Raw genomic sequence first — 20,204 nt, 5'->3', positions numbered from 1 at the left:
GCCTCCCTTTTCCTTCTCCTTTTCCTCCTTTTCTTCCTTCTCCTCTCCCTGTTCCCCCACCCCGCGGCTGTCACGGTGTTGGACCCCCCTGCCCTCCCCTGTGCTGTGAAGGGAGCAGGAGCTGCTCTTTTATTAAACACTTTATTTTCTAATAACCCCCCGCTGGCTCCCGCCTCCCTCCTGCCACCACACACATCCCTGGAGCCTCCAGGCTGCTCCTTGGAAACGGGGCTGGAGTCTCCCAGGGGATCCGGAGCTGTGGGAAAGCAAGGCAGGGAGAGTAGGGAATGCTGTGCCAAGCCCTTCCTTGTGCCTGTGGGCGCTGCTGCCCACCCTTGTGTAGGTGGGTGGGTGGATGGCACCAGGCAGGGGGAGGATTCCCACAGCATACTGGTGTCACTGGGATCACGGTGTTCCCAGCTCTGGGAGAGGCTCAGTGAGGTGAGAATGGCACTGAGCTGGCTCTGCATCAAGGTGCTGGAGGACTTTGGTGGTCCAGGGAGTCTGTCTGGGGGGGTTTGTGGCTCTTGGCAATAGAGAGGGGTCTGGGATGGTGCCACCACTGTGGGGAGGGTCCATCCAGATGAACAACATCTTTGTCAACATGGAGAAGATCATCTGCTTTGCTGTGGGAAACCGGGAGCAGCACCTCATGGTGGGGCAGCTTTTTGGGGATCATGGCCCTGTCTGGCTCTGGCATAGAAAGTACTTTGTGCCCCAGAAGCTGCCAGTGTGTGCCCAGGACTGGGAGGATGCCCATGTCTGATCTCACTGCCCAAGTATCTCCAGGAATTTTGTGATATCCTGTTCTTTCCATCAACACCATCCATCTGAACATGTGCTTGGGAAAGGCAGGGCTGCTGCCCATGTCCCACCCTGGGATCTGCATGGGGGGCATGGAGGTGCCAACTTGGACCCCTTAGATCCCTGTCACTGCTGGGAGCTGATGCTGGTGCACCACTCCAAGTCCCATGAGACAGCTGTGGGGTGGGGGGTGATGCAGGACCCCCAACTGGGCAGGGGCAGGAGGGTGAGCCCCATCTAGAGGGTCTGAGCCTCTTCTCGGGGGTCTGAGCCTCTTCTCGGGGGTCTGATTCTCTTCTCGGGGGTCTGATTCTCTTCTCGGGGGTCTGATTCTCTTCTTGGGGGTCTGAGTCTCTTCTAGGGCCACTGAGGCAGATCCAAACCAGCAGGAAACACCCCAGGGCACCTTGGGCTGTGGTTCCCTCCAACCCCCTGGGACCTGCCACTCCTCGGTGCCTCCGTACTGAGAAGGGATGAAGGGGCCCCCCTCTGTGTCGTGGTCCTGCCAGGAGGGCAGAATGGCGACTGTAATGCTGAATCTCAGCTCTCTGACTCAGTTTCATGCTGCTCCTGACCAGTTTTTGTCTGGTTTTACCCCAAATCTGCCCTCCCGTGGCCAAAGGCGGCAAAGGAAGAATAAACGAACGCGTGTTGTTATTCAGGATTTGGAGTATGGAGCCTTTTTTGAGGGGGTGGTGCAGGGAGGACGGGGCTGATTTTGGGGGGTTCGTGGGCTCAGGGTGGGAGCAAGGGAATCCTCTGACCCCACTGGGGTGGGCACTGACCCCACAGTGCCGAGCTGGTGCCCCCTTACTGGGATGTCCCCCAGGGAACCTCCTCTCTCCCAGCAGCTCCCCAGCAACCAGACCCCCCCCATCCCTTTTGCCCACGTGTCCCTCCACCCCACGCACCCCCTCACCTCACCCCAGCTGGAAAATGTACCAAACTTTAATAAAATAAGGCTGAATTTGCCATGGTGGAGGATGAGGAACAGGGAGAAGGGGGGAAAAAGCCGAGGGGCAGCACAGAGGGGGGTCTGTGTGCCCTGGGAGAGGGGAATGGGGGTCATCACCCCCCACACTGTGCCCCTCAAAGCTGCTTGAACATCCTTGAGGCCAGATGGTGCTGAGGTGGGAGGTGGGTGTCTGGGAGTCCCAGCCAGCAGGTTTTGGGCAGGGGTGGGCTACCCACGGGCTTTGCTCCGACCATCCCGCAGCACCTCAATCCTGGGGGACAACTCCCCAAAAGTGGGCCTGGCACTGGGGGTGAAGGCCCAGCAGCTCATCATCAGCGAGTAGACCTGGGGACAAGGGACAAGGAGGCCATCAGGGGAGTGGGGAGACCCTCAGGATCCCCACTAGAACCCCCACCAGCCCGGGCAGGACTCGCACCTCTGCAGGGCAGCCGGTTGGCACCGGGAGACGCCGATTGTCCTTGAGGAGTTCCAGCAACTGGCAGATGATCTGTGCCGGCTTCCCGGTGCCCATCATCCGGAGGAACTCCTGCAGGGACATCCATCAGCACCAGGATGGCCGGGGGGCTTGTACCACAGGTGATGGACCCCGGCCCCAGGGAGGGGGGCATTGGGACCCCAGCCTGGGGGACCTCACCTCCGAGGGGCTCTTGCTCTTGTTGCTGTAGGTGAAGAGCTCGTAGAGCAGGACCCCGTAGCTCCAGATGTCAGAAGCACAGGAGAAGATGTTGTCTGACAGGGATTCAGGAGCATACCTGTCAACAGGGAGATGCTGAGCAGCAGATCCAGCTGGGATTGCAGCCCCCCCTGTGCTCCTCCAGTGCCCCCCTCACCAGAAGACGGGGCTCTGGCCAGGCTCCCGCACCACATAATAATCCTTGTCCTGTGGGAGCAGCTTGGCCAGCCCAAAATCCCCAATCTTGACATGGGTCTCGCTCTCCACCAGGATGTTCCTGCTGGCCAGGTCCCGATGCACGCAGCGCTGTGCTCCCAGGTATTCCATGCCCTGCCAGGATGCGGCTGCTCAGGGGAACCAGGACCCAGGAGCATCCCTGGGGACTCATCCAGGGGGACCACAACCCCCTGAGTGAGCCATGGCATTGCTCCATCTGGGATGCAGCTGCTGGCAGGGGCCAGAACACAGCAGCATCCCTGGGGGCTGGACCACATCCCAGATGGACCACAACCCCTTGAGTGAGCATCCCTGGGGGCTCATTCCGGCTAGACCATGACTCCCTGGGTGAGACATGGCATTGCTCCAGCCAGGATGCAGCTGCTCACTGAAGTTGGGACCCAGGAACATCCTTAAGAACATCCTGGCTGGACCACAAACCCCTGGATGAGCCATTGCTCCAGGTGGGATGTAGATGCTTGTGGGAGCTGGGATCCAGCCCCTGGTTTACATCCCATCTGGATAAGCAACCCTGGGAGCTCATCCCAGCTGGACCACAACCCCTGGGTGAGCCACAGCATTGCTCCAGTCAGGATGCAGCTGCTGGCAGGGGACAGGCTCCAGCAGCATCCCCAGGGTCTGGCCCACATCCCAGCTGGACCACAACCCCCTGAGTGAACCACGGCATTATTCCATCCCCACCCTGGGAGAGCAGGACCTCCATTGCCACCATCCCTGCCATGATCCCACCTTGCAGATCTGCCAGGCGTAAAGGAGCAGCGTCCTGTGGTCCAGGCGGGTCTGGTTCTTCTGCAGGTAATCCCGCAGGCAGCCGTTGGGTAGGAATTCCATCACCAGCCGCAGCCCGCGCCATCCTGGACCCACATCCGTCACCCTCCAGCCGGGATTTGGGCAGAGCTGGGATCTGGGATCCCTGCCTGCTCCCTGCCCACTCGGTGCTCACCCCGGCTGTAGCAGACTCCCCGGTACCGGACGATGAAGTCGTGCTGCAGCGAGTGCAGGATCTGGATCTCCCGCTCGAAATCCCGCAGCTCCTTGGCCGAGTCCTGCTGCAGCTTCTTCACTGCCACCAGCTCACCTGTGCTGTCACCCAGGGGGTCATAACGGCACAGCTCCACACTCCCAAAATTACCCTGGATGGGGAGAGCCAGGCTGGGATGAGGGATGTGCCCCAGAATTCCCCACCATATTCCCAGTGTGTGTTATCCCTCCCCAAACCCCACATGCAGGGCACAACCCAAGTGTTTCTCAGCAAAGCAAGGATGTTCCACACCCCAAATCAGGTAAGGGAAGGGGGTCTGTGCTGAATTTTTGGGTTCAGGGCCCCCTTTTGCCCTCCATCACCTTTCCCAGCAGCGAGATGTACTTGAGGTGCCGCTCCTGGAAGTGCTCGGGATCCCGGCTCATGGTGAGGGGCTCGTGGCCCCAGAGGCTGTCCCGGAGTGTCACATCCGTGGGGGACAGGTCCGAGAGCAGCTCGTAGTCTGGGGGGGAGTGAGTGGTGAGGGCACCGTGGGGGTCCCCCTGTGTCTCCCCCCCAGATCTCGGGGCCCACCAGAGGTGATGAGGCTGTTGAGGTCGCGGATGACGGCGCGGAAGCAGGGCCGGCGCTGGGGCTCGTATTCCATGCACTGGGCCATGAGCGTGGCCAGCTCCGGCCACTTTGGAGCCGGGAGCTGGAGGTGGCTCTGGTAGAACTCCAGCTTCTGTAGGGGTGGGAAAGGGGGCTCAGGGGGACTGTGGGGTGTTCAGGGCCTCTCCAAACAAAGCCCCAAAGCTGGGGAGTGAGCAGGGCCTGGGGGCAGCAGGATAGGGCAGGAGGGTTGGGATGCAATGGAATGGGAGAGGAGGTTTGGGATGCAAAGGGACAGGATAGGAGGTTTGGGATTAAATGGAACAGGACAGGAGGTTTGGGATGCAAAGGGACAGGATAGGGAAGGAGGGTTGGGATGCAATGGAATGGGAGAGGAGGTTTGGGATGCAAAGGGACGGGTTAGGAGGTTTGGGATGCAAAGGGATGGGATAGGGAAGGAGGGTTGGGATGCAGTGGAATGGGAAAGGTTTGGGATGCAAAGGGACAGGATAGGAGGTTTGGGATTAAATGGAACAGGACAGGAGGTTTGGGATGCAAAGGGATGGGACAGGAGGGATGGGGCAGGAGGGTTTGGATGCAGTGGAATGGGGCAGGAAGATCAGGATGGGGCAGGAGCGTTTGGATGCAGTGGAATGGGGCAGGAAGATCAGGATGGGGCAGGAGGGATGCAACAGGAGGATTGGGATGCAATGGGACAGGGCAGAAAGGTCAGGATACAGCAGGATGGGGCAAGAGGTTTGGGATGCAGCAGGATGGGGCAGGAGGGATGGGACAGGCATATCAGGGTGTGATAGGGACAAAGAAGGGTTGCATACAGTGGGATGGGACAGGAGGGATGAGATTGGAGAATTGGGGTGCAATGGGATGGGGAAGAAGGGCTGGGATAGAGCAGGATGACACAGGCAGGTTGGGATGCAGCAGAATAGAGCAGGAGGGATGGGATAGAGTGGGAAAGAACAGGAGGGGTTGAGATACAGCAGAATGAGGCATGAGAAACAGGATATAGTGGGAAAGGACAGGAAGGTTGGGATACAGCAGAATGGGGAAAGAGGGTTAGGGAAGGAGGGTTGAGATGCAGTGGGACAGGGCAGGAGGGTCACAATACAACAGGATGGGGCAGAAGGGTTGGGACACAGCAGGACAGGGCAGGACAGGGCAGGACAGGACAGGACAGGGCAGGACAGGGCAGGACAGGGCAGGAGGGTCAGGGTGCAGCAGGCTGGGGCAGCCTCACCTTCTGGGGCTCCAGCAGGCTCAGGGGCATGTTCCCCCCACTGAAGATCTCCCAGAGAGTCGCTCCAAAGCCCCACTTGTCAGCAGGCAGTGCCAGGCTCTTGGGATCGCTGACACACTCGGGGGCCACCCAGGGGATGCGCTGCACCAGCACTGGGGGGGCACAGCCCTGCTCAGCACCCGGGGGGGGCCCAGCAACCCCTGACCCCTCAGGACCTTCAGAACTCACAGTCTGGGGCCAGGACGGTGACGCTGACCCCGGGGTCATTGAGCTTGATGAAGGGGGGTGTTCCTGTGGCTGTGTCCCCCTCCCGGGCCAGCAGAACCTTCTTAGCAGAGACGTTCCCATGGGTGATTTTCTTGTCCTCCTGGATGGGGGGGAGAGGGACCAAGACTCTCAGTGTGGCCCCACCCACTGGGCTGAGCTGGTGCCAACTGGGGGGAACCAACAAGGGTATGTGGGAGCCACAGGATGTGGATGAATGGGAGCTGTGGGTGCATGGATAGGTGGGATCCATGCGACATGGATGCATGGGGGCCATGGCCATGGGTGTGGGGGGGCCATGGATGGGGGGGAGTCGTGGGACATGGAGCTGTGGGCCATGGATATGTGAGAGCTGTGGGGTATGGATTTGTGGGATATGAATGTCTGGGAGTCATGGGACATGGATGCCTGGGAGCTGTGGATGTGTGAGGGATGTGGGCCAGGATTGCACAGCTGCTGCAGGATATGGATGCACCAGAGCCAGAGGATGTGGCTGTGTGGGACCTGCAGGACATGGATGCCTGGAAACCATGGGGTGAGGACATGGGAGAGCTGTGGGATGCTGACAGGGGGGAGCTGCAGGCCATGGATGCCCAGGAGCCATGGGATGGGGACACATGGATAATGGGACACTGGCACTTGGGATGTGCCAGCCACTCACCAGGTAGTTGAGGGCATAGGCCAACTGCTTGGCCACTGTCAGTTTCCAGCTGGTGGTCACCAAGCCCTCACCCTGGTTCTTCCGCAGGTAGAGATCCAGGGGGCCGTGCCGGACGTACTCCTGCACCATCACACCTGGGGGGGGGCACCAGGGGGTGCCCACCTGGGTCAGGGCAGGGCTGGGCACTCCCTGTCCTCCCTGGGGGCACTCCCTGTCCTCCCTGAAGGCACTCCCTGTCCTCCCTGAAGGCACTCCCTGCACTCCCCGAGGGCACTCCCTGCACTCCCCGAGGGCACTCACTGTCCTTCCCAAGGCTGACGCCGTGCAGCAGGACCAGGTGCTTGTGGGACAGCTGGCTCATGGTGCTGGCTGCCTCCAGAAAGGACTGAGAGTGAGAGAAGCGGCTCAGGGGGGGCCCTGGGGACCCCCTGGTGCCACCTTGGGGCGACTGTGCCATCCCCTCACCTCGGAGCAGTTGCGGTGGCTGCTGTCCATGACCTTGAGCACCACTGTGGTCTGGCAGGGTCTGTCTCCCTCCTCCTCCTCCTCCTCCTCCTCCTGGTCCCACTTGGTGCCCTTGTAGATCTGGGTGAAGGAGCCCTGGCCAAGGCTCTCACCCTGCCAGGAGAGGTGGATTACAGGGGGGTCCCTGTCCCTGTGCCCCCTCACCCCACCACCCTGAGTCCTCCATACCCATGTCAGGCTCTGGGGGTCGATCTTGTGGAACATCATCTGGTTGAGGCTGCGGCGCCGGGGGGCTGGGGGGGACCCAGGGGGCAGGGGGGCCCCGCTCCGAACGATCAGCAGGTTGGACTTCTCTGAGGGGGACAGGCCATGAGGGGGGGGCTGGGACAGTGGGCACCTACCTGGTGACCTCACACAGCGGTTCTGTGGTGTGACAGCCCGCTCTGTGATGTCACACAGACCCATCTGTGATGTCACAGTCTCTTCTGTGACCTCACAGACTGCTCTGTGATGTCTCACAGCAGCCCTGTGATGTCACACAGACCCATCTGTGATGTAATAGTCTGTTCTGTGACCTCCCAACCTGCTCTGTGATGTCATAGTCTGATCTATGACCACACACAACCTGCTCTGTGATGCCACACAGCCCCTTGATGATGTCACAGCTGCTCTGTGGCACCACAGAACCCTCTCTGTGATGTCACACAGCCAGCTCTATGACACGGCCCGCTCTGTGACCTCACACAGCCCCCCTCTGTGATGTCATAGCCACTCTGTGACCTCATAGCACCCTCTCTGGGATGTCCCCTGGTGTCACCTTTGGGACGGGGTGGGCAGGGGGCCCCCAGATGCATCCGGGCCCCCTCTGCCTGCAGCCCCCAGTGCCCGTAGGTGCCCAGCAGCTCCTGCAGGCTGCAGAACCTCCGCGACACCCCCGACAGCCAGAAGTGTCCCTCCTCATCCCTGCGGATCTGGCACCGCTTGTAGTCCTGGCCGGAGCAGGTCTGTGGGGTGACAGTCGGAATCAGCAGTGTGGGAACCCCCCTGAGCCCTCCAAACTCCTCCTGTTGTGCTGGAGCCCATGGCGGTGCCAGGGCTGTGCCCATCCCAAAGGGCCATCATGGGTGGCACCATCCCAGTGGGCACCAGGTTGGTGTTTCCCACTTGATGATGGGACACCCACGGTCCTGGACCCCCAGAGCCCCTGGTGAAGGTGGGATCTCACCTGGACACAGACGGTCAGCAGGTAACTGTCGAAGTCCTGGGGGCTGCGGCGCAGCAGGTACAGCCCCGGGGGGCTCCCGGCTGCCTTCAGCTTGTTCACGGCAAACTCGGCGCTGTGAAAGGCAGGGCTGGGTGTGGACCCCCCCAGGGACACCCCTGGGACCCTCCCCTTGCCACGGTGCCCCTCTCAGCCCAGCCAATACCATCGTGCCCAGTGAGTAGGATGGGGACCAGTCCCCGCCACTCCCGTGGCTCCCACCAGGTGATTCCTTCTCCCATCACCTGTGGGTTGGGCTTGGTGAGGGGGGTCCTGGCACCCACCTGATGGGCCCGTGGCACTGGTTCTCCACGTCCTCCAGGAGCCGCGGAGGGGCCACCTCCTTGCAGAAATAGTGCTGGGCGTCCGCCGTCAGCCGGTAGTAGCCGTCGATGAGAGCCACGAAGGAACGAGCCTCGCGCAGCGTGGGGAACTCCACCTCCTGGGGCAGGTGGGGTGTGGGGGGTCAGCTCCACATCCCGCCAACCCCGGAGGGACGCCCAAACCCACCCTTCAGCTCACCAGCACCCGGTTGTCCGCCTTGGTGAGGGTGACGAGCCGGTTCTCCACGGGGCCGCCCTCCCCGCTCGCCTGCTTAATGCTGATGTCGGCGATGTCGGGGAAGTCGCAGAAGTGCTGGCGGTTCTGTGCGGTGACAAACGGGGTAAAACCCGCGTCCCCCACCTCACTCCATCGCGGGACCCCCACCACAGCTCCCACCCGCACACCCAGCACCTCGGAGCCGCCGCAACTCCAGGACACGCCGCTCTCTCCGGCCACGTGGATGGTGATGTCCGTGGGGGATCCGGGGGAGCGGACACGGAAACTCTCCTCGGCCCAGGGGCGCTGCAGCCGCTCCAGGTCCAGAAGGTACTTGAGCTTCAGGTGGGGCGCGGCTGTCTGGCAGCCCCCGAGTTTCCGCAGGGATTTGCTGAAGCGGCGCCGGATCCGCTTGCGGGTGAGGAAGTTGTGCTGCTGGATCTGGCTCCGCAGCGGCGCCGGGATGCAGGACTTGTAGCTGTCGGGGACGGGAGGCACAGGTGGGTGACGGGGTGTCCCCAGGGATGCCAGGCTGTCCCCATGGGGTCACACTATCCCAATGGATGCCAGGCTGCCCCTATGCGTTCCAGGCTATCCCTATGGGTTCCAGGCTGTTCCAGTGGGTGTCAGGCTGTCCCTATGCGTTCCAGGCTGTCCCAGTGGATGCCAGGCTGTTCCTATGGGTGTCACGCTATCCCAGTGGATGTCAGGCTATCCCTATGGGTGTGTCACACTGTCCCAGTGGATGCCAGGCTGCCCCTATGCGTTCCAGGCTATCCCTATGGGTTCCAGGCTGTCCCAGTGGGTGTCAGGCTGTCCCTATGCGTTCCAGGCTGTCCCAGTGGATGCCAGGCTGTTCCTATGGGTGTCACGCTATCCCAGTGGATGCCAGGCTATCCCTATGGGTGTGTCACACTGTCCCAGTGGATGCCAGGCTGCCACTGTGCGTTCCAGGCTGTCCCAGTGGGTGCCAGGCTATCCCTATGGGTTCCAGGCTGTCCCAGTGGGTGCCAGGCTGTCCCATGAGTGCCCCAGTGTCCCCCCAGCCCCCAGCTCACCTGATGTGGCTGAAGACCTGGTCGGGACTCTGCCGCTCCTCCTTGGCGATGCGCAGCATGTCCAGCACGGCCAGGCTCAGACACTCCTCCTGTGTGGGCAGGCTCAGCCCCACGGCCACGCGGCCCCCAATGAAATCACTGCGGGACTGGAGGGGGCACAAGGGTTGGGAACATTCCCAAAGACCCCCTGTCTGTGCATGAGGCTGTGGCAGGTATTGTCCCCCTGTCCCAGTGCCCACATGAGTAACATCCTGCCCTGGGCTCTGGTTTCCTGCAGCTTCCCTGGCTTTGTCCCTGGGGCAGGTACCACCCAGGGGACACTGTGACCCTCATCTGGGCAGCCTGGGGTGCCCCGTGCCCACTGTGGGTTGCCCATGAGCAGCTCCATGTGAGCCAGGTAAGAAGATCCATATCCTGCAAGGACTGGTGGGTGCTGGAAGAGGAGGAGGAGGAGCATGGCATGGCCCAGGGTGATGAAGGGCATCACTGCACTGATGTTGACATGTACCACACACCAGAGAAGCCACATGGGACCCCCCCTGCAGTCCCAGGAGTTGGGGACAGAGGTGCCACCTGGCAGGGCTCACCTGGGCGAAAAGGTAATCGATGACAGGGTAGTCCAGGACAGGGCTGGCCCGGTCATTCACCAACTGGAAGCGGTGGGACTGTCCCAGTCCACACCAGTTGGGGAAGAAGAACCTGATGGGGACAGCAGAGGGGTCTCAGTGCTGCGTCCCTCAGGACACACAACCCCATCAGAGGGCCCCAGGGAGCCGGGCTGGGGCTGTACCTGATCCTGTACACCACGACCTGGCTGTGGGACTCGTCCACAGTGAAGAGGTGGTTGGGGGGGAACCAGCAGCTCAGATCCTCGGTGGCCAGGGCAAAGAGTGGGTGGCACACGGGCAGCACACCTGGGGATGGAGGGTGAAGCTGGGACCCCCAGTGAGGATGGACACAGGACCACGTGCCCAGGGCCGAGACCCCAATCCCATGGCCAGTACCCTGAGCCCACAGCTAAGACCACGACCCCGCAGCCCCGAGCCTGAGACTGTGGACAGCAGACCAGCCCATGGATAGTACCCAAAACCAACATCTGGCACCCTGAGCTTGCAGCCAGGACCCCGTGCTCATAGCTGGTACCCGAAACCTGCAGCTGGTACCCCAAACCCCCAGCAGGCACCCCAAACCCATGGCTAGTCCCCGAAACCCAAAGCTGGTACCCCAAACCCCCAGCAGGCACCCCAAAACCATGGCTGGTACCCCAAACCCTCAGCAGGCACCCCAAAAACATGGCTTGTACCCCAAACCCACAGCAGGCACCCCAAACACCCAGCTGGCACTCTGAGACCACAGCCAGAACCCCGTGTCCATGGCTGGCCTCTCAAACCCCCAGCAGGCCCTCCAACCCCAGGGCTGGTCCCCCAAAGACCCCCAGCAGGCATCCCAAACCCAGGGCTGGTCCCCCAAAGACCCCTAGCAGGCTCCCCAACTCCAGGGCTGGTCTCCCAAATACCCCCAGCAGACCCCCCAATCCCAGGGCTGGTCCCCCAAAAAACCCAGCAGACCCCCCAACCCCAGGGCTGGTCCCCCGAGCCCCCCGAGCCCCCCGTGGCCGGGCGGGCGCTCACCGCAGGCTTTGGCAGCGCGCACACAGAGCTCCTCGGCCGTGTACTCGCCGCAGGTGAAGGTGAGGCTGCCGGGGGCGCTGCGCGGGGTGGGCGCCCGGTGGTACAGCAGCACCTGCAGGGTGCCGGTCCTGCCGGTTTCGGCCGAGGAGAGGCTGCAGGAGCGGCCCCCGATCAGCGGCGTGTCCTCGCCCAGCGGGGCCATGGCAGGGGCTGCAAGGAAAAGGGGGGCTCAGAGGGATCCCCCCTGGCCCCACAGCTCCCCTTCCCTGTGTTTTCCTCGTCATCCACCCCAGGGGCCAACCCCACAGCTGAACCTGCAGTACTCCCAGTGCTGGGATTGACCCCTCCTGCGAAGGATGAAGGAGAAACTGAGTCACGCAGTGGGATAACCCTCCCATCCTGTCCCATGGCCGCTCGTCCTCTGCCTCAGCGCTCCCAGAGTGGGTGGGGATGGCTTGGCTCCATCCTCTGGAGCCCCTCGTGCCAGTGTGGTACCTCTGCTGTGCCAGGGGCCTTGCCGTGGCCCTGGGAAGGGGGTCCCGGGCAGGGTGTGCCGCCAAGTTGGGGTTCTGGTTGTGCGTAGGTGGCTGAGAGAGATTAAAAAATCCCCTGGGTGACTTCCTTCCTGCCCGAGGCCTCCCCAGCGTGTGGCTTCCTGGCAAGGGAGAGGGGACCAAAGGAGGCATCCCAGGGTGCAGGGATGATGGAAGGTGACAGACAGAGAGCTTGGGCACCCCCTGGCCACCGCAGTGGACCCTTGTCCTGCTGCTTCCTGGTGCTGTGGGTACCACAGAGTTGGGTGATGCTCTGCCAGGACATCCCTTCCCACGGTGAGGGGCTGGTGCTGCCTGCCCCTCCCTGCACCCCGTTGTTGGGACCCTCAGTGCCCCAGTGGCAGCCCTGGCCCTTCACCCCGGTCCTGCCCCAAGTGTCACTGTGGCTCTGGGCACGTTCTGGGCCTGGCACTGTGTGGTGTCGCACGTACCTGCCAGAGGATGTGGCCAAATCTTGTTATTTTTCCCCTTGAGCTGCTCCAACCAGCTCGATGAGGAGGCAATGCCAGAGAGAGGTGGGGAAGGGGTCCTGCCCAGCCCTGTCCCCTGGGGACAGGTGATGGGGACAATGCCACCAGGCCCAGTGATCCTCCCCTGCCCCATGTTGCTGCCTCAGAGGGGATGGTGCTGCTCTGGTGACACCTTGGAGGTGACAGTGCCCCCATGGTCATGCCTTGGAGGGGATGGTGCCTCCAGGGTGACACATCAGAGGGGGCAATACCCCCACCATGATGCTTTGGAGGGGACAGTGACCTCATGGTGGTGCCTCAGAGGGGACAGTGACCTTGTGGTGATGCTTTGGAGAGGATGGTGCCCCTGTGGTGACCCTTTGGAGGGGACTGTGCCTCGATGGTGACACACCAGAGGAAACTGTGCCCCTGCATCACCTGTCCCCACATCAGGGCTCTTCTCCAGTCCCAACTCCCTTCTCATCCCCAGGGCTGAAGGCAGAGGGTGGAAATCCCCAAACCTGCCTGAGTGCCGGGCGGGACAAAGTGGTGTTTGTGCCAGAGAATGAGGAAACGGGGACAGCCCCACGCCCGGTGCCACGTCGCATCCCAGAGCCAGAGCTGTCCTGCCTCCCCTGCGCTCCTGGGGGTCAGTGCCCGGCTCCCACCGGGGTCCGGACACCGCGGCACCACCCGGGCTGTGAGCCAGTGCCGGGGGCACGGGAGGGAAGGGGTTATGGCCGCGGCCCCCGACGGCTCCATCCTCCCCACCGAGGGTCCCTCCCCGACGCCCTGAACCTGCCTCCTGCCATCCCATGGGCTGGGGCAGCTCGAGGCGCGGCCTCCCTTTGCCACGGCCCCTCAACACCCGCCGAGGACGTCGCAGCAGCCTCTCGGACCCGCCGGGCTTCCCAGGGACCCCCAGGGACCCCTGGGCAGCCCCCGCTCCGCTCCTGAGGCTCGGCAGCCGGTCCGTCCCGCTCCGCAGGCAGCTGCCTGCAAACAACCTGCTTTTTCTGGGTAAAGGTTTCCTTTAGGTTTGTTTTTCTCCCTCAGCTGGAGATAAATTTGGCTCTGCCGGAGGCTCTGCCCCTCCTTGTTTGTGCTGATTGGGGAGGGGTCGCTCCTTTCCCTCCTTCCCTCCCTCCTGGCTGTGTCCTTTGGGTGCTGACGTTTCCCTGGAGCAGGCGCTGCCACTCTCTGCTCCAAACCGGGAGGTATCGGGATAATTCCCACACTGAATTCGGATTGTCCCTTGTGCATCTCTGCCCTTTGCAGCCCTTGGCACAGACCTTGCCTGGGACAGGCACAGAGGGGACAGGGCAGGGCTGGCAGCCCTGCTCCCCCTGTCCGTGCTCCCTGCTTTCCTCACAGGGTGCTGATCAATAATTCCAAGGAATTTTCTCACCCTCCTGTTTGACCCTTGGACGCTCTGGTGTCACCGTGCCCTGGCCGAGCCGTGTGTGCCGTGTCCCCGTGTCCCCGTGTCCCCATCCTCCCACAGGTGTCCGGTTTGGGGCTCCCCGTGCCCTGCAGTGGCCATGCCGGCTCCGGCGGGGAGCCCGGAGATTCGGGCTCCGGAGCGTCTCACCTTCAGCCTCTGGGACTACGGAGTCTTCGGGTTGATGCTGCTCATCTCCACGGGCATTGGGCTCTTCCACGGACTCGCCAGGGGCGGCCAGAAAACCTCGGAGGATTTTTTCACGGGGGGCCGGCGCATGTCGGCGCTGCCCGTGGGGCTCTCGCTCTCCGCCAGCTTCATGTCGGCCATCCAGGTGCTGGGAGTGCCGGCGGAGGCGTACAGGTACGGAGCCAAATTCCTCTGGATGTGCATGGCACAGCTCATCAACACCCTGCTCACCGCCCAGCTCTTCCTGCCCGTCTTCTACCGCCTGGGACTCACCAGCACCTACGAGGTGGGCACGGGCTTGGGGGTCGCACACAGGTATCCCACCCTGGAGCGGTCCCCCGAGGTGTCCCCGATGCCGGGATGGCCCCGACATACTCCTTATCCTTGTCCTTGTCCCAGTACCTGGAGCGGCGGTTCAGCAGGAGCGTCCGGCTGTGCGGGACCCTGCAGTACGTGGTGGCCACGGTGCGTGTCGGCGGTGCGGGGTGGGGTGAGGACGCGGCGGGGGCTCGGACCCGGCCGTGCCTGCGCTGCCCGGAGCCTCTGGGGAGCTTCCTTGTTCCCGTGCTCGTGTTTTTCCTGGCTCCGAGCAAGCAGCGCCCGAGTGGAGCCCTGTTTTGAGTGAAAACCGCAGTGTTTTCCCAGCCGTGCTTGAGCAGCGCTGTCATGCTCTGTTCCCGACCCCGCCGATGCCCTGTCACCTGCCCCGTGCCCGCGGTGCCGGTGGGACCCGGTGCTGACCCCTCCGTCTTCCCACAGATGCTCTACACGGGGATCGTCATCTACGCCCCCGCCCTGATCCTCAACCAAGGTGTGGTGGGGAAGGGGGGGCTGCTCCCCAGTGTGTCCCTGTCCCTGCATTGGGGACACCTCAACCAGGTGACGTTTCACCCCGGGCCTCTGCTCAGCACTTTGTTTTCCCCTCCAGTGACCGGGTTGGACATCTGGGCATCCCTGCTCTCCACCGGGGCCATCTGCACCTTCTACACCACCATAGTGAGTGAGGGAGCCCCAGGGAGGGGGTCCTGGGAGTGCTGGGGGTCCCTGGAGCTCACCCCTGGCTCTGTCTGGTGCAGGGTGGGATGAAGGCTGTCATCTGGACCGACGTCTTCCAGGTCTTTGTCATGCTCTCCGGCTTCATTGCCATCGTCATCCGGGGGGTGCTGCTGGTGGGAGGTCCTGCCAAGGTGCTGGGCATCGCTGCCAACAGCTCCAGGGTCAACTTCGGAGAGTGAGTACCCCCACCCCTGTGGTGTGCAAACCCCACTCACCCCCTGTCTTGGGGTTCTGAGGGGTCAATGAGTCCCCCCTACACCACAGTGTGCAGATCCCATCCCCCCTCAATCCAGGGTTCTGGGGGTCAGTGAGTCCCCCATTCTATAGTGTGTGGACCCTGCTACCCCTGCCCTGAAGTTCTGGGGGTCAGTGAGTCCCCTCCAACCCACAATGTGAAGACCCCACTCACTCTTCACCCTGCAGTGCTGGGGGATCAGTCCCACCCCCTCTCCCCCCCTGCCCTGGGATCCTGAGGGGTCAGTGAGCCCCCCAACCCACAGTGTGGGGACCGTGATCCCCCTGCCCTGGGGTGCAGGTGGGTTGGTCCCAGCCAGCTCACCCCTCACCCTGGCATTGTGCCACCGTGCCCAGCTTCAACCCAGACCCACGGAGCCGGTACACGGTGTGGACCTTCCTGCTGGGTGGGACACTGGTCTGGCTCTCCATGTATGGCGTCAACCAGGCCCAGGTCCAGCGTTACGTGGCCTGCAGGACCGAGAGAGAGGCCAAGATGTGAGTCCAGGGATGGTGGGATCATCTGGATCCCACTCTGTGAGGGAGCAAGAGGCTGCTCCGGGTGGGGGGAATGGCTAGATGCCAGTTTGTCCCTTAAGAGAGACCATTGCCTGTACCCCTGTATGGCCCTGGCACCTCTGTATGGACACTGCCCCCCTGCACAGACCCTGCAAGGACCCTGCACCCCTACCTGGCCCCTGTATAGACCCTGCATGGACCATACATGGACCCTTTATGAACCCTACACCCCTGCAAGGGCCTGGCACCCCTGCACGGACTCTGCATCCCATCATTGCCCCTGCACAGACCCTGTATGGGTCCTGTATGGACCTGGCACCCCTGCACAGCCCCTGCACAGCCCCTACCCCCCTGCCTGGCCCCCACACCCAGACAGGCCCCACTCCTCATCCTCCCCCCTGTGCTCACAGGTCGCTGCTGGTGAATCAAGTGGGGCTGTTCTGCATCGTCTCCAGTGCAGTCGCCTGTGGCCTTGTCATGTTTGCTCTCTACAAGGACTGTGACCCCCTCCTGGCCGGTGCCATTGCAGCTCCTGACCAGGTACCTGCCCCTCCTGAACCCCCTGAGGGCAGTGAGGTGGGAGGGGGGTCATTTGGATCCCCCAGGTACCTGCCCCTCAAGGACCCCCCTGAGGGCAGTGGGGTGAGAAGATGAGGGTGTTGTGGGGGGTGTTGGGGTCGCCTTGGGTCCTGCCCCCTTGGGCACCACCCGAGGCAGTGGGGTAGGAGGAGGTGTTGGGGTGCCCTGTGGTCCTGCCCCCAGGGTCCTGCAGCCCCTTCCTCCTACAGTACATGCCCTACCTGGTCCTTGACATCTTCGAGACCATGCCAGGGGTGCCAGGGCTGTTCCTGGCCTGTGCCTACAGCGGGACCCTCAGGTGAGGACGGGGGTGCCCAGGGGACTCCAGGGGAGGGGGTGCACCCCCTGTCCCCTGCAGGGGCTGGGGCTGAGCAGAGCCCCCCACTCTCAGCACGGCCTCCACCTCCATCAATGCCATGGCTGCTGTCACCGTGGAGGACTTTGTGAAGCCCCGGCTGCCCGCCCTGTCCCCCAGGAAGCTCACACTCATCTCCAAGGGGCTCTGTGAGTGCCCCCTGTTATCCTGACCCAGAATGTGCCATGCTATGCCATGCTCTCCCACGCTGGGACGTGCTATCCCATCCCACCCCATCTATGCCATCCAGTCACATCCTATCACCTCCCATTGCCTCATGTTATTGTTTGTTACCCCATCCTTTCCCATCCCATCCTTTCCCATCCTATCCTATCACATCCCATCTCATCTGCACCCACCCCATTCCTCCCATCCCATCATTCTTATGCCACCCATCCCATCCTTTCCCAGTCTATTCTAACCCATCCATCCCATCCTTTCCCATTCCATTATTTTCCATCCTATCGTATCCCACCCTATTCCATGCTGAGTGTGACATCCCATCCTATCCTTTCCCATCTCATCCCATCTCTTCCCTTCCCTCTCCTTGCCATCTCATCTCATACCACCTCTTCCCTTCTTCCCCCATTCCTTTCTATCCCACCCCACCCCACCCCACCCCACCCCACCCCATCCCACCCCATCCCACCCCATCCCATCCCATCCCATCCCATCCCTTCCCATCCCATCCCATCCCTTCCCATCCCATCCCTTCCTGTCTCCCCACAGCTCTCACCTACGGCACCTCATGCATCACAGTGGCAGCTCTGTCCTCACTGCTGGGGGGGGGCGTCCTGCAGGTGAGACCCCCCCGCTCTGACCCCAGCCCTGGGTGGAGGGGCCGAGATCATCCCACCCTTAAACACCCCCAAAACCCTCCCAAGCTCCCCAGCCCCCCCAGTCCCCCTCTGTCCTGGCTCTGCCCAGCCAAGCAGGACTCGGCCACGCACCACTGACACCCGGAGAGCCCTCGAGGTGGTGGGGCTGGGGCAGAGCCAAACACCCCCTTGCTCCCCCCTGAGCCCCCCTGAGCCCTCCCCAGCCCCCCCACCAGAGCTGTGCCCCTCCCAGGGCTCCTTCACGGTGATGGGGGTGATCAGTGGCCCCTTGCTGGGGGCTTTTGTCCTGGGCATGTTCCTGCCCTTCTGCAGCACGGCTGTGAGTTTTGGGGGGTCTTAGGGGGATTTGGGGAGGGGGATTTTGGGGAGGGGGGCATTCCAAGGTCCTGCCCTTTTGCAGCTCAGCCATGAGGGGTGGGAAGGAATCTGGGGAGGGAATTTTTGGAGTAGAGGGGCATTCTGAGGTCCTGCCACTCTCCAGCATGGCCAAGAGTGGGGGCAAGATTTTGGGGAGGGGGAATTTTGGTGGAGGGGCTCTGGGATTTTGGGCTTGTTCCTACTGTGAGTCCAGGGATTTTGGAGGGGGAATTTTGGGCTGTGGGATTTTGGGGAGGGAGGGTTCTGGGTCTTGAAGCTCTGCAGCATGGCCGTGACTGGGGATGGATTTTGGGGAGTGGGAATTTTGGGGGGTGGCTCTGGGGTCTTGGGCATGTGCCTGACATGAGTCCAGGGATTTTAGGAAGGGGGAATTTTGAAGTGGGGGTCCTGGACTCCTGGGCATGTGCCTGCTGTGAGTCCAGGGATTTGGGGGGGGCGGATTTTGGGGTGAGGGCATTCTGTGGTCCTGCCACTCCACAGGGGATTTTGGGAGGGATCTCCGGGGTCCATCCGCAGCCCCCCTGGGCTGTGCAGACCCCCCCTCCTGTGCCACAGGGTGTCCTGGGGGGCCTGGCCGTTGGCTTTGCCCTGTCCTTCTGGGTGGCTGTGGGGGCCACTCTGTACCCCCCCAGCGCTGCCACCATGGGGGTCCTGCCCACCTCCGGGGCCCTCTGCCCCACCCTCAATGGTACCAGCACCAACAGCACTGTCCTGCCGGGCCCCCCCGGCCCCCCCGGGAACCCCCCGGTGCCCCCACGGTGAGTTGGGATGGCCGGGGTTGGGGGGTGCTGGCTGGGGTGGGGCTGGGGAGGTGGGTGGCTTGTGTGTTGTCACAGGGCTTTCCCTGTGCCTTGTGACGTCACCCTGTTGTCCTTGTTCCTTGTGACATCACACTGCTGTCCCTGTGCCTTGTGACATCACACCGCTGTCCCTGTTCATCGTGATGTCACACCACTGTCTCTGTTCTTTGTGAGGTCACACCGCTGTCCCTGTTCATTGTGATGTCACACTGCTGTCCCTGTTGGCTGTGACGTCACACTGCTGTCCCTGTTCAGTGTGACGTCACACCGCTGTCCCTAGTGGCTGTGACGTCACACCGCTGTCCCTATTGGCTGTGACATCACACCACTGTCCCTGCTGGCTGTGACGTCACATCGTTGTCCCTGTTCATTGTGATGTCACACTGCTGTCCCTGCTGGCTGTGATGTCACACTGCTTCCCTGTTCATTGTGACGTCACACTGCTGTCCCTATTGGCTGTGACGTCATACCGCTGTCCCTGCTGGCTGTGACGTCACACCCTGTCCCCCCTTGCAGACCAGCCATCCTGGGTGACTTCTACTCCATGTCCTACCTGTACTACGGGGCGCTGGGGACCCTCAGCACGGTGGGGGTGGGGGTCCTGCTCAGCTCCCTGCCAGGTGAGCTGGGGGTGAGGCAGGGGGGGTGACCCAGCGTGGGATTCCCGTCCTGCACCCCCTCCCTGACATTCCCCCCCCCCCCCCCAATTCCCGGCAGGGCCCACCCGGCAGAGGCAGCGGCCCCCGGGGGTGCTGTGGTGGGACATCGTGAGGAACGTGCCCTCGGGGGTCCCCACGAGGGACAAGACCCCCGGGGACGAGCCCCTGGGCAAGGCTGGAGCTTCCCAGGGGCTGCCGGAGAGGCTGGAAGGGGAGGGGAGTCCCTGCCGGGACCTCCCGGAACCCGGAGCTGCCACGGAGCTGCTGCTGCGGGAGACCCACGTGTAGGGGACAGGGGGGGACATGGGTGACCAGGGTGGGACACATCCCCATGGGGGACACATCCCCGTGCTGAGGTCCCCAATAAAGGAGGAGCTGATCCTGAGAGGAGCCTGTCCTTGGGGGGCCCAGAGGGGGGACACGGCTGAGCCCCTCGGGGGCAGCTGGAACTGGGGGGGTCAGTCATGGGGGGACAGGGAATGGGGGGTGGGGGAGGAAAGAGCTGCCCTGGTCAGTGCCACCCACTCAGGTGACGATGGCCACACCCTGCTAAGCTCCACCCACCCGGGTGACAGTGGCACACGCCCTGTTAAGCCCCACCCACCCAGGTGACAATGGCCACACCCTGCTAAGCTCCACCCACCTGGGTGACAATGGGTTGAAATAGGAAACATTCTAATCCAATAGAACAAAATCCTGCCTTTTATTCAGCGAAGGGAACACGGGGGTGACCCCACCAAAGGTGTTCCACGAG

At 62.6% G+C, this 20,204-nt stretch overlaps 2 protein-coding genes across 6 annotated transcripts; one reads left to right on the top strand and one right to left on the bottom strand.

The window, feature by feature from the left end:
- Window positions 1-1,735: 1,735 nt before the first annotated feature.
- JAK3 (Janus kinase 3) lies at window positions 1,736-14,200 on the bottom strand. Of its 2 annotated transcripts, none has more exons than XM_071577929.1 (24): window positions 13,993-14,200; window positions 11,399-11,608; window positions 10,558-10,681; window positions 10,355-10,466; window positions 9,768-9,913; window positions 8,905-9,187; window positions 8,692-8,814; window positions 8,454-8,611; window positions 8,134-8,245; window positions 7,726-7,912; window positions 7,137-7,261; window positions 6,909-7,061; window positions 6,744-6,828; window positions 6,444-6,577; window positions 5,747-5,885; window positions 5,519-5,670; window positions 4,246-4,396; window positions 4,035-4,174; window positions 3,634-3,823; window positions 3,420-3,544; window positions 2,611-2,783; window positions 2,415-2,532; window positions 2,196-2,306; window positions 1,736-2,104 (listed from the first exon to the last, which is right to left on the bottom strand). In XM_071577929.1, the coding sequence occupies exons 2-24, from the start codon at window positions 11,598-11,600 to the stop codon at window positions 1,988-1,990; spliced, it is 3,360 nt and encodes a 1,119-aa protein (XP_071434030.1). In that variant the 5' UTR covers window positions 11,601-11,608; window positions 13,993-14,200; the 3' UTR covers window positions 1,736-1,987. The 2 variants fall into 2 exon arrangements, with proteins under 2 accessions (XP_071434030.1, XP_071434029.1); XM_071577928.1 differs by lacking the exon at window positions 13,993-14,200 and adding an exon at window positions 11,894-11,985.
- On the top strand, window positions 12,978-19,801 carry SLC5A5 (solute carrier family 5 member 5). 4 transcript variants are annotated; one of them, XM_071577934.1, is made up of 15 exons: window positions 12,978-13,050; window positions 13,906-14,317; window positions 14,431-14,496; window positions 14,791-14,842; window positions 14,960-15,027; window positions 15,108-15,262; window positions 15,679-15,819; window positions 16,251-16,380; window positions 16,629-16,717; window positions 16,811-16,923; window positions 17,504-17,574; window positions 17,846-17,932; window positions 18,547-18,749; window positions 19,308-19,411; window positions 19,509-19,801. In XM_071577934.1, exons 2-15 carry the CDS (start codon window positions 13,943-13,945, stop codon window positions 19,736-19,738), a joined length of 1,884 nt encoding a protein of 627 aa, XP_071434035.1. In that variant the 5' UTR covers window positions 12,978-13,050; window positions 13,906-13,942; the 3' UTR covers window positions 19,739-19,801. The 4 variants fall into 4 exon arrangements, with proteins under 4 accessions (XP_071434035.1, XP_071434034.1, XP_071434033.1 ...); XM_071577933.1 differs by having other exon boundaries at window positions 13,009-13,421; XM_071577932.1 differs by having other exon boundaries at window positions 13,009-14,317.
- Window positions 19,802-20,204: the final 403 nt, after the last annotated feature.

The sequence above is a fragment of the Pithys albifrons genome, chromosome 27, assembly GCF_047495875.1.
Source record: "Pithys albifrons albifrons isolate INPA30051 chromosome 27, PitAlb_v1, whole genome shotgun sequence".
In the NCBI taxonomy this organism is placed as follows: Eukaryota; Metazoa; Chordata; class Aves; order Passeriformes; family Thamnophilidae; genus Pithys; species Pithys albifrons.
Note: the sequence above shows the minus strand (reverse complement) of the source record. Positions and strands in the feature narration are given on the sequence as shown.